The sequence below is a fragment of the Triplophysa rosa genome, linkage group LG6 (assembly GCF_024868665.1).
Source record: "Triplophysa rosa linkage group LG6, Trosa_1v2, whole genome shotgun sequence".
Taxonomy (NCBI): Eukaryota; Metazoa; Chordata; class Actinopteri; order Cypriniformes; family Nemacheilidae; genus Triplophysa; species Triplophysa rosa.
The window spans coordinates 16,544,651-16,557,119 of NC_079895.1; the positions used below are offsets into that span (position 1 = coordinate 16,544,651).

Sequence of the window (12,469 nt, forward strand, 5' to 3'; positions counted from 1 at the left end):
TGTTGTTTGGTTACAAACGTTCTTCGGAATATCTTCTTTTGTGTTCTGCAGAAGAAAGAAAGCCGTACAGGTTTTAAATGACATTAGGATGAATAAATAGGTCAACTTTCCCTTGAATTCATTGAGCACAAGCATTGTACTGATTATTAGTAGATGGACTCAAACGCTGACAGAAACGTGGACTTTCTATGTTGATCTTATAAAAAAGGAAATCCTATCCAGTCACTCAGTAAAACATATCTCAGAAGAACATTTCTGCTTTTAACATATGGGTAGACGGACATGTCGCAGAGGTTTTAGAAAAGCAATGCTGCCACCCAGTGTTTCATTATGGCCATTTATTGTGACAGCGAAATATTCTTGTGCCTAGTTTTTAGGTATACACTATTACTAAACCAAGTCTGAACATTGTTAACATCTTGACAGCCTCCTTGAATTGATGAATGCAGTGGAACTAGCATCCTAAAGCAATGATTTTGTGTTTAGTACCGTAATAGAAATACAGTGCTTATTTTATAACCCAGAAGATGGTAGGCCAAAACTATCCAACGTGTTAAATGTTACATGTTAAATGGTTAAATGTTTAAACCTTATTGTGATGTGATCAAGGCAGTGTTGGGTGTAACTAGTTACTAAGTAATTAGTTACTGTAATTTAATTACTTTTCCCTTGAAAAGGTATAGTAAGGGATTACTCTTATTTTTTCTGTAATTTAATTAGTTACTTCTGATGTAATTGAACTAAATACTGTGTAATATATTCAATAGTGGAATTGACATCAAGTCTCCCTTTAAAATGCATGCTTTGATGTATCCTTCGCACATTTGTCAACTTTGGTCAGTTAATAAGAACAATTTATGTAGTTATTTATTATTTATTTGAATGAATTAAAAGAGCCGTTTCATGTCTATCCTTGAATCAATTCTAATCAAGGTTGATGTAGGATATAGAAAGTAATTAGTAATAAGTAATTAAATACTTTTTGGAGAGAGTAATTTGTACAGTAATCTAATTACACTATTGAATATGTAATTAGTAACTAGTAATGAATTACTTTTTCAGAGTAACGTACCCAACACTGGATCAAGGCTTTTGAATGTTAGTGACTGCAAAGTGTAGGCCTAATTTACATATTATAATTGAATTTGAATTTAAAATATATTATTTTGTCTCAACAAAAAATATAAATAAACACCAAGGCAATACATCAAGAAACACTTCACATGTACCTGCACACATCAGACTACCTCAAAACATTTGTTTTCTTCATAAAAATCATTATTTTCATTAAGGAGTGACACAATCACTGATTTCCAGTCAAAGTAATAAAGTAGAAAAAAGTTATGAGGTGAAAAATGGCCAGTAGATGTTTTAAATCAGCTAGATGACTCAAGTGTTGGAGAACTCTAGAGATGTCATAGACGTTTCATGAACACTCTCCATGCTGTGGATGTTATGAGGACTCTTTATTGCCATGAAAAATATCAGGCTCAATATTAAACAAAATTATTTCTGGACATAGTTTACAAAATTGATTCAGACCAGGATTGTTCTGCCTACAATTAAACGAGAGGTTAAGAGGTTAACCATAAATATCTATATTTCAAAGAATTCAAGTACATTTTATCACACCATTCAAACAAAATGGTGTACAGTTTACAGTGAAGGTAGCTACATGATTCATTTGAAATGCACATGCTCTATAAAACATGCCTGTGTATTATTAGCACGTCCTGTTAGAGGGGGATTAACGCAGAACGTGTTCTCTTGTGACCTTTTTCGGAGGAATTTTTAATATTGGTAGGTGTGACATTTATAGTTTTGAGAGCCGGACCGGGCTCATAAAATGCTGCAAGGCTTTTTACGACTTCATAAATACACACTTCATTTGCTTTTTTCATTGCTGCTGGGCTCAGATCTGAATAAAAGAGATCTGTTTCATTATTTTCATAACACTGATGATGGGGATGTTAACGCGCAGCAGGACAATAAAGTGCGAGAGGCAAGTGTGAATCTCTGCTAAGTCTCTGTGTCAGTGAAAGCAGTGAAATACAGTATGTGTTTGAATTAAGCCGCATCATTGTGAATTACGAATTCCACATATGCATGGGCTTGTAACTCTAAATTTAAGCAGGTTATGAGCTCAATAAAGTCTATGTGAATCTCCCACTGCTGCTCGGAGGTCAACATGGTCACTGCCGTACAGAAAGATTGAGCGAATTGAATTATTTTATCACTACAGAAAAGTCTTGTGTTTTTACAGGTTGACAATGATAGGTAGGATGAATGCCAGTGAAAATGATGTCTTCATGAAATATATTTTTATCAAAAGCATGACTAGCGATATTGGGCATTAACAAGGGGTGACGCAGGTAAATCCACAAAAGATTAGTTTGATCATATTTCAATGTTATAAAAAACAACATTCTCAGTCTTTAAATTCTAGGAAATTTGCCTTTATGGACTTCACACAGGTACAAATTACAAACAAACTTTTAAAACCTTTATGTCATTATGTCATTGTGACCTGCAGGTTTTATGTAAGGGTTAGAACAGCTCTTTCGCGTTTCTTTCTCTTCCTTTTCTTCTCCTCGAAATGGCCTGTGGCATCAGCAAAGAACATCACGTCCTCTTTGCTCTGGATCTCCCGCTGTAGGAACTGAAGGCCGGCGCTGTTAAAGCCCAGAACGTCCTGAATGGGCAGGAGGATAGAAGAGTTAGCTTACACGAGCTGAATGCGTAGACGGTGTGATCACAATAATAAAAGGAGGACACGCTGACCTTGATCTCTCGCACTTTGGAGATTGTGTTGGTTCTTAACTCATCAATGACAGTCAGCAGCATCTGATTACTGGTGATCTGACCAAAGTGCACTCTGGGAAATTATACATTAAAAACTATTAGTAAAGAGCAAAATCACAGGGGCCTTTGAAGATAATGTTTTTACTCAATGTCAATTCTGTGTTCATTATCAACATAATGTCTTTGATACACATTAAATGAACATAATAAAACTATCCAATAATGTTAGGATGGTTGAAACAGTCCGAGACCACTTGTAATTTACAATTATTAATTGCATCAAATTAAGGAAAGGTGTGCTTTAAAGAATCATTAAATTTAGTATTTATTAAGAGTATTATTTTATTAAATCTTAATGTGATAGTTGTATGAGGCTTATAAAAATGAATGTGCACGAGTACCTGAGTAGAAAGAAAAGACAGCGGCACACCAGCTCCACCTCCAGACCCTGCTGCACGTAGCTATTGAAGAGCTGCAACAGATCTGGAACATAATGAAACGGCAGCACCAGCAGAGACACTTCCAGCTCACTGTCAACAACAGAGATAGAGAGATGACGTGGTGGATAGATATATGAATGTGAAAAGAGGCTCTGATTGAGCCGAGGATGAGCTCTTACCTGGACCGGACCTTCTTTATCACTTCCAGAACATATCGAGAAGGCTGCAGAAATGACGACATGTATTTAGTAAAGTGTCTTGCATTTAAATTTTGCTTTTAGTAAGAGATTCATAATAAAAAAACAAAAATTTACTCTTTAAAGCTGCTTTTTATAAACCATATATCATGATTAAAAAAGAAAAACCTCACCGAGATATTTCCAAAAGCCATCAGTATGGGGTTGATCTTTGGAGGTGGTAACTGCAAAAAATAAAACTTTAGAAGTTCCAGGCCTGATACATAGTACTGTATATAGACGGTTTCACTGGACGCATACACTGGCCCAAAGTTAACTTCCGGTCTGTGTTCGGTTAAAATATAACCATGCATTTTACATTTAATTTATATTCATATTACACTGTATATTAATTCTAATAAATTAAATTAAAAGTACTCAACAGTCATTGATTCTTTGTGGAGGTCTACTTGGGCCCATTTCAGAAAGGAGGTTTAGTGAAAACTCTGAGTATATTAACCCTGAAATGAGGGAAACTCTGGGTTTTCCGTTTCAGAATGTGAGGTATGTCAAACCCGAGAAAGCGGGGTAACTCAAGCCCGTTTCTAAAGGAGAGGTAACTTATACTCACAGTCAGTAACCATAGTAACTTACTCTGTGAACCTAACCTGGTCGGGAGCAGGTTTTCTTTGGTAAACCCAGAGTTTTTTTCGATCTCCTCCCCCTTTTAAAGCGCAAGTGGTGTAACTCATTCATTCATTCATTAATACAGTCATTCATGGCACACATTTTGATCACACAGAGACCATCTCAGTGACTAATATGTCATACGTTCTTTTATAGAGGATACATGAAGAGGCTGCATTCATTCATTGGGATGTACTTTGATTTCAGCAATTTAGGACCCCAGTGGAATTTTGTCATTTCCCTGTGCATTTTTATTACAACTGTACCGTTTTTCTTTACAGTGAATTAGATATATCAAAATATATCTCATCCATCCTTACATCAATAACATCAGCCACCGTACGTGTATTACGTCAGAGCATAATTTTCTACAGACGATGAGAAATGACTTAATAAAGTGTATAAATAAAGTGCATGAATAAAGAAATTTATAAATGCAGACATGAAGCGATAAAGGTAATAAACAAGTAATTTTGACATGCAGCCATTCCAACTGAAATCTGCTCAGAGCAGGGTTCGAACCTGCGATCAGTCTAATTTTGCACGAGAGTCTGACGCCCTACAGGTGTCCTATACACCATGGCGTCTCATTTGCGTAACTAGAGCAGTCATGGCGAGTGAGAACATACGATTTTTTTTTTTTTTCTGTTGTTTCATTCATTTAATGATTAATTTGTTTGTTTATTGGTACATTTATCTATATATTAATTTAAACTTAAGTCATTTTTAGCACATCAGTAAATCCACTGTATGCAGAGCGGAAAGTGTGCCTCACTCTCAAGTGCTTTCTGCCGCCACGTTGCTTTTTTGGTGCCGTTGCCATGGTGAATCGTAATATCGGAGCTCCATTGATGATGGCTTTTTATAGTCGTGGTGCACATGCTTAACCCAGGGTAAGCCTACCCAGAGTAAACTGAACTAACTTAAATCAGCTGTTCTGAAACCAAAAACTCAAAGTTCTAATTTCTAAGTAAACCAACTCTGAGCTCAAGGTTCAACCTAGAGTTGGTTGAACCTCCTTATTGAAACGGGCCCCTGAACGTTTGCGCCACATAACGTTTGCTTATGTTTTTGCCGCTGAAACTGTCAAATAAAGCTGCATATCTGTCATTTCAGTTTTGGATGTTGTGTACATGTCTTATTCCAGTAATATATCACATTCACACCTTCTTCCCTGCAGCCTCACAAGTGTGTCTGTGCTCCTCCAGTCGTTTACTTTCCTCTCTATAAAGCTCTATAGACTCCATTATCCGCTCCGCCTGTAGAACAAGAACAGAGCTGTCAGTGCTCCATTGCTATAATAAGGATTAATTCTTTATCTCTGCAGTCCAGCAGATTTACAGCTTTGACTGTCTCAACGCTCTTCTTCCCAGCATGCTCTGCCTCTCCTTTAGTCTCGCCAGGGACCTGCAAGACACATGGATAACAATAAGACTACACAGAAACAAAGATGTGGCCGACTTTTTGGGTTTAACAGTGTTACTTACCACAGGTTCATCACCTTTGGCCAGGGACTCGTCAAATTCAGCTTCTCTCTCCTAAAAACAAAACAAAATCTGTTTCAACTGATTTATTTTAATGGTGTGTACAGCTGGGGGGGAATTAAGAGACCATTTAAAAATAATTTTCACTTTTTCTAAATTTACTATTTATAGGTATATGTTTAGGTAAAATGATCATTTTTGTTTGATAGTGGGAACTATCATCAATATTTGAAAATGAAAACTGGAGAAACAGGTCAAAATAACAGAAAAGATGCTCTGTAGTTTTTAAAACCTCAAATACTGCAAAGAAAACTAGTTTGTATTCACTTTTAAGCAATACAACAGTAATATTTTTACCTGTATTTAGGAAAGTTCAAAAAATGTTTTATGTAATAATCTGCATTTTTATCACAGTTTTCATGTGTCTTGTCATGCTGTCAGTCTTTTACATTGCTGTTGGATGACTTTGTCACTCCTGAGGTTTGATTCTGTTGAAATTATGCATACATAATGGGGGCACTTTTAAAATATGCTAATATTCTGGATCTTGATCTGAATATTAAAAATAAAATATATTCAGATCTTAATTAATGATTAATTTATTTTATTTAAAAAAATCTGTGTGTGTTTTATTTTAGAGTAACACTTTGATGTTACTCTTTGTTAATGCCTGTCCTACTTATATTACATGTTACTGTAATCTTAAAGGTACTAAGAATCTAATAATGTAATTCATCATGATTACTTATATAACCAAAAGCCAGATTTACTCTGTGCAATATTCTATAGAGGAAAACCAACCACTTACCATCTCCCTCTCTTCCTCCAGAATGATGGGCTCCCTCGTTCTGTCCCACAGTCTGAGGGACTTATCATGAGATGAGGTGACAACGTAGTCTCCACTGGGGCTGATGGCCAGGCACCATACCTCACGATGATGACCCTTAGAAACATCAAATCAGGAGTCAAATACTGGCAAGATCACAGAAAGTTGTCTAATGATTCCATATTTCCAATGAACCTTTGTAATTACATTGATTAGGACTTAAGTAAAACCAGACTGCAGCTTACGTAACACAAACATAACTCTCTATAAAGGCTACTTCCACCTTAACAACCTTTGGCAAACTCATTCAGGCAATGACAATATTACTACTGGTCAGAGTCCAACTATCAGAGATGATCACCTCCAACGTCTGGATGTGCTCAAATTTGTCGGCGTCCCACTGCTTGATCTTTCTGTCCTTCCCCGCAGTGAAGAACAGATGGGTTTTGGGTACAAACTGAAGAAACATGACACTAGAGAGAAAAGACAACAGTAAAAAAACATCAGATGACAAATAGCAACCATCTGGGCTGATGTCATCATCTCATTACAGCCCACAAGAACCAGAGAGTTGTCAACACTGTATACAGGTGACACCTGACTGAACACAGAAATCACTGCACTTGTCATCAGCCAAAACTGGATACATCATAACTTTCAATAACAATGTAACTGAAAACAACGCAGCAGCTGTGCGTCACTATCAGAATGAGCAGCGTGGAGTACATCATGAGAAAATATAAGGTCATCAGGACTATGGCCCTCCAGGAATGCCATTGACTTTGAGCAAGAAAGGTAAAAAGCACAACTCACATACTCTGGTAACTACAGGAGCACACTTTTTATTACCTGTCGTCATGTGCAAACATAGAGCGATGACAGTCTCCGAAATCCAAACCCCAGATCTTCACGTTTCTGTCTGCTGAGCCTGTGGCTATTAAAGTGCTGTCCTGCAGAAATGACACAGCAATCCACAAACACCAATTTAACAAACCTGCCATCAATCTAAAACACCTACAGGATGTGTAGTCTCAGGTAATACACTTACATGTGAAATGTCCAGGCACAGAACGGGCAGTTTGTGGCCATATAGTGAAAGGAAAAACTAGAAACAAATAAGAAAGAAGAAAACCATCACATTCATCATAAGTTACAGTTGTGTCTGGTTAACTTATTATATTATATTCCTTCGAAACACCCGTTTACATCATGTATTAACATCTATCTCATGTGATCCGATCACAAATTTAAGTGAGATATGTCATCATGCATTCATAGTCTTTAGAGATGCATTTGAGACATATTACTTCCAGGTTTAAACAGGGCCTGTGGGCATATAATATCCATTTTAACTAATGGTATGAAATTTAGTGGCACCTAGTGGTGAGGTAGGGAATTGCAACCAATGGCTCACTCCACCCCTTCCTTTCGAAGCAGTACTGTGGCTGACAGGACTAAGATGAGGTCATGTTTTCCCTTCTTTGCCAAAGAAGATGGCATATTTATGAAACGCGCTCTGTAGAGCAGTTTGACAGTTTAGGGCTACTGAAGAAACAACGTGGTGAATTCCTTTGTAAGGGGACCCGTGGTGTATGTACATAGAAATAGCTCATTCCAAGGTAATAAAAACATAACGCTTCATTATGTTAAGTCTTTAAACACCCCTAAAGTCATATTTGTGTTTATTATATTGCATTTCGATCAATAGATCCTCCAAAAACTACCCATTGTGGACCTTCAAGTATAAAAAAGACAACACCTTAAGTTAAATTAAATAATGTCTGCAGTGCTTGTGAATTACCTTTAGAGTATCCGTGTAAAATATTTTGACCGTACAGTCAAGTAGAGACACAGCCAGCAGTCTCTGGTCCGGGCTATAGCGCACACACAGCACATCCTCATCTAACTGCAGGGTACGCATGTGGTTCACCGTCAATCTCCTGTAGATCACAAAAAGCAATAATATATTAAAGCCAAGGAGACAACGATAGACTCAAAAGCTGGCCGAGAGCTCCTTTGTCTGTGAACACTCACTTGTTCTTCCCAGAATCTTGATTCTTTATCAGCTCAAAGTCCCAGAATTTCACGGTCTTGTCAGCACCCCCGGTTACAATCCCCCGCTGTACCAAACGACACACAAATCAAGTGAAAAAGGTCAGATGTGTTCACATAAACCTAAAATCCACATTGACAGTTTACGGAGCCTTTGGAATAGAGTCGGAAAGTCACAGTACAGAGATGGATGGTGTTTTGCAGAGATGAGTTGCTCGGTTTAAGATCAATATTTCACCTGATCTGGAGACAGACACATGGACCAGAGAGCTCCTTCATGGGCATCAGTTGTCTCGAGAAGGCTGCCTGAGGCCAGGTCAAAGATCTGAATCTTGCCACTCTGAGAAAACACACAACAAACACAATAAAGGCCCCCGAAGAAGTGAGAACTAAAAACTTTTCTAGTAAAGAATATGTTTTGTCTAGGACTAAAAAGTTTGTATTGGAGAATCATCGTGGTATCCAGGAAATCGTCTAATGTGGATAATCAAACTGGCATGTTTCATTTGATTACAAGCCGTGCATCAGCGTTTGATGTTAATTTTTGGCGAAACTTTTCCTTTATCACGTTAAGAAGTACATCAAACATATGTACCTTTGTTCCTAAGATGATCTGTCTGTCTCCAGGAACAAATAATGAGCAGAGAGCATATTCACATCCCATGGTACGGATGACCTGCAAGGTGGACCTGATAGAAGATACATTTTATCAGAAACTCAAAACCTATGAAGCCAAGCCAATGCATTCGTGTCTCTCAGTAAATTACAGATTATTTAGGATTGGGTGGCTTCACTCACCTGTTCCACACTTTAACAGTTTCTCCAGAGGCAGAAAGGATAGCTATGTTATCCGAGCTAAAAGCCAGCGTTCTAACATCTGTGCGATGACCGCTCAGCGTGAGCCGAGAGGTCTTAGTGCCGGTTGGATTCTTCTCTGTGGTCTTGATAGTGAAGGTCTCAACTGTGTTATTCTGCAGTAAGAGAGCAATCTTCATCTCTCCATTAGGAGAAAGAAGGCAATCCATTGACCTGTCAAATAAAATGTCATTTTTTTGTTTATTTGTCATGACAATTCAATTATCGGACTACTTTTGAATGATGTATTTACTGAATTCAGACAAACGGACCTGATTTTGGAGGAAGCTCTTATGTTTGCCAGTTTCTGGATCTCATCGGTCAGCTTTCGCTCCACTACCGGCTCAGGTACATCCTCTCCTCCTTCCTGAGACCTACAGAACATAAAGACCCACCAGATAATTATTCTTTATTAATAAAAGGATTGGGTCTTGTGTTTAGAACATTTTAAAGAGCCAGTCACTGACCTGGCTTTCTTCTTGGCTTTCTTTAGTTTTTTGTCTATCTTTTTCTGGATCTCCTCTTCGGAGAACACAGTAAAGACTTCAAGTGTAGCTTCTAGGCCCTGTGGAGATTTTTTTGAGCTACTGTATCAGAAGATTCAGGCTAAATTCCTCATCGCTGGTTTCACGAAAAATAATTGTGATTCAAAAAATATGAAATTTACGTACATGGCACGCCAGCACTTGAGCTTTGGCATCTGTAACCAAGGAAACAATCCTGTCTCTGGATTCCCTGAGAACAGAACCAGCTTTCTTACAGCTGACTATCCGCTGTAGACCGAAATCAGACCTTTGTTAAGCATTTGAGAAACACATTTTGCAACAAGTTTACTTTGCTATTACCGAAATGAATGTCACGAGAAGTGGACAAAGGAAATATGACCTCTTCTGAATCTTCATCAGGACCTTCTTCTTCCTCTTCATCATCTTCAAGAAGACTTTTGACTTTCTTTTCATGGGGTTCCCCAGCCAACTTGCCCTGTAAATAAATGTTAATGTCACTAAATTCATATTCGATATACTGACTGACATACAACGCATTGATTCAATGTATGTTTCATCTCAAGTGCCAAGAACCAGACAGTCAGAATGTAAGTCATAGTATAGGCCTACTGTAAATATTTGGCAGTTTACGTGTAAGATCTTATTACCTCTTCGATGTACTCAATATCCCATGCTCTGAGCTCACTGTCAGCAGACCCTGTGAGCAACCTGTTCTCTTGGTTCAGAACAACCATTCCCCAAACCTGCAGAGATTGAACAAAGAAGGCTGTATTTCTCCAGATATCTGGACAGTACTGCAATCACATTCTCCAAATATAAACATCGAAAATTCATTTTTATTGTAATATTAAACGTCGCTATAGCCCTGATTATTTTAATCAAAAACGTCCTAAACTTTTACTTATTTTAGCTATTAAAGTGACAAGAAAACACATTTCCATCAACAGCGATGCAAATTACCTCACTGCGATGTCCCACCATGGTCTTAAAACAGTGTTGTGTGCCCAAGTCCCACCACTTTACAAAAGTGTCCTTGGAGCTGTGGGAACATGACATACCCTGAATCAGACCAGGAGCTGCACAAACTTGCCAGTTAACACCCTGTTACTTAATGATCATGCAATGTGCTATAAAATGTTCTTTAGTATGGACATATTACATATTAAACGTTGATGTTCATGACAAAATAAAAATGTGGCTTCAAACTTTGGCATAAAATATACAGGTTGATTACCTTGTAATCAAAAGATTTTTGTTCTCCAAGAACAAAACTTGCGTGATGGCATCTTTGTGCCCTTTGAGTCTATACAAACCGGATTCATTGATGATATCCCACACAATCACATCTGTATCCTAGAAACAACAATAACACACTTATTAAATCTGACCATTCAAGTCAATTTCATTACCTGAAAACCAACACTGAACCACTAAAGTAGCAGTGCAGAATAAAGAGTGGGCTTTCATTTACGTCTCACCCTCGAGCCAGTGACAAGTCGAGCGCCCAGCGCATCATATTTAATGACGGAAACAGCTGATTTGTGTCCATTAAAGGAGATGTTGCTTTCCCCATTAAGCAGACTAAAGATCCGCACGCCTCCATCTTCATACCCCACTGCTATGTGTACACCATCAGGAGACGGGCACAGGTATGTCACCTCATGCTTTTTACCTTCAAGAATAAGAACCTGAGGAATGACAGAGGTGAAAATGGAGAGTTAGTGTAATGCTTTTATATATTGATGGCTATTGGCTACACTTTAATTTAATAGAAACTATAATGGTCTCTATTAAATAGTGTGTTGGGTTGTATTGGTTGAATGTTATCTGGAAACCACTATTAATAAATCTTATAAATCGATAAAATGCGTAAAACACACAAAATAAAATAATTTAAATGTTAACCGACGGATGGTTAATAAGGTGATTACTGACGGTAAAGGTATTTGTAAATAAAACGTTTGGATTTGTATTGTTTTTCAGCAGAGAAGTACAATGTTGTAGCTTTACCTTCTCAGCTTTGCGCACATCCCATATAAACACATGCTCGCAGGCACCAACAGCAACGTATCGACCCTTCTCACCACTCCTAAGGGTAACAAAAGCGATGTTGGACTTCTGACTGCCGATCACTCCGAACACAGCGCTCGCCACATAGCGCAGGTACTGCTTAGTCAACCCCATAGCAGGCCTGAAGTACCTAAGGACACAAATTAAGACTAAAAACAGGCACAACCCATGTCAATGCTATGCTGCACAGCAGCAACAACCCACATGTGCTTTGCTTTTATCATATGCACAAGCTGAGAGATGTGAGGTTAAAACCAAGTAATAAAGTTCAAAATCAGTTATTACGTTAATAAAAGAAGTTACATACGTGGTCGATGTTATTTATTTTGTTCTTTCAATCCTTTACATTAACACTTCTACGCACATTGAGAACTTCAACATGCTTTTTCTGTCACATGTGACACCGAGCTAAGGCGAATGTGGTAGATTGCCGAGTACATCTTCTCTAAATGAAGCAAATGCGGTTTTAGGATTTCTCTCTTGGCATTTGTATCAATTTTGTGTTAAAAACATATGATACAATTCTCATTTATTATTTCCAGTACATATGCGTTTTATTTATCTGCCTCTG

General features: G+C 37.8%; 1 protein-coding gene across 1 annotated transcript; it reads right to left on the reverse strand.

Annotated features, from left to right (window-relative positions):
• Positions 1–1,453: 1,453 nt before the first annotated feature.
• Positions 1,454–12,307, reverse strand: wdr3 (WD repeat domain 3). Its single transcript, XM_057336800.1, has 27 exons — positions 12,206–12,307; positions 11,839–12,028; positions 11,307–11,516; positions 11,063–11,181; positions 10,789–10,867; positions 10,476–10,571; positions 10,208–10,303; positions 9,994–10,095; positions 9,790–9,887; positions 9,595–9,696; positions 9,266–9,496; positions 9,063–9,156; positions 8,706–8,807; positions 8,450–8,535; positions 8,217–8,355; positions 7,464–7,520; positions 7,265–7,365; positions 6,777–6,888; positions 6,398–6,532; positions 5,593–5,643; positions 5,447–5,512; positions 5,272–5,364; positions 3,613–3,663; positions 3,422–3,465; positions 3,204–3,332; positions 2,782–2,875; positions 1,454–2,692 (listed from the first exon to the last, which is right to left on the reverse strand). The coding sequence occupies exons 2-27, from the start codon at positions 12,010–12,012 to the stop codon at positions 2,537–2,539; spliced, it is 2,817 nt and encodes a 938-aa protein (XP_057192783.1). The 5' UTR covers positions 12,013–12,028; positions 12,206–12,307; the 3' UTR covers positions 1,454–2,536.
• Between the last annotated feature and the right edge of the window lie 162 nt (positions 12,308–12,469).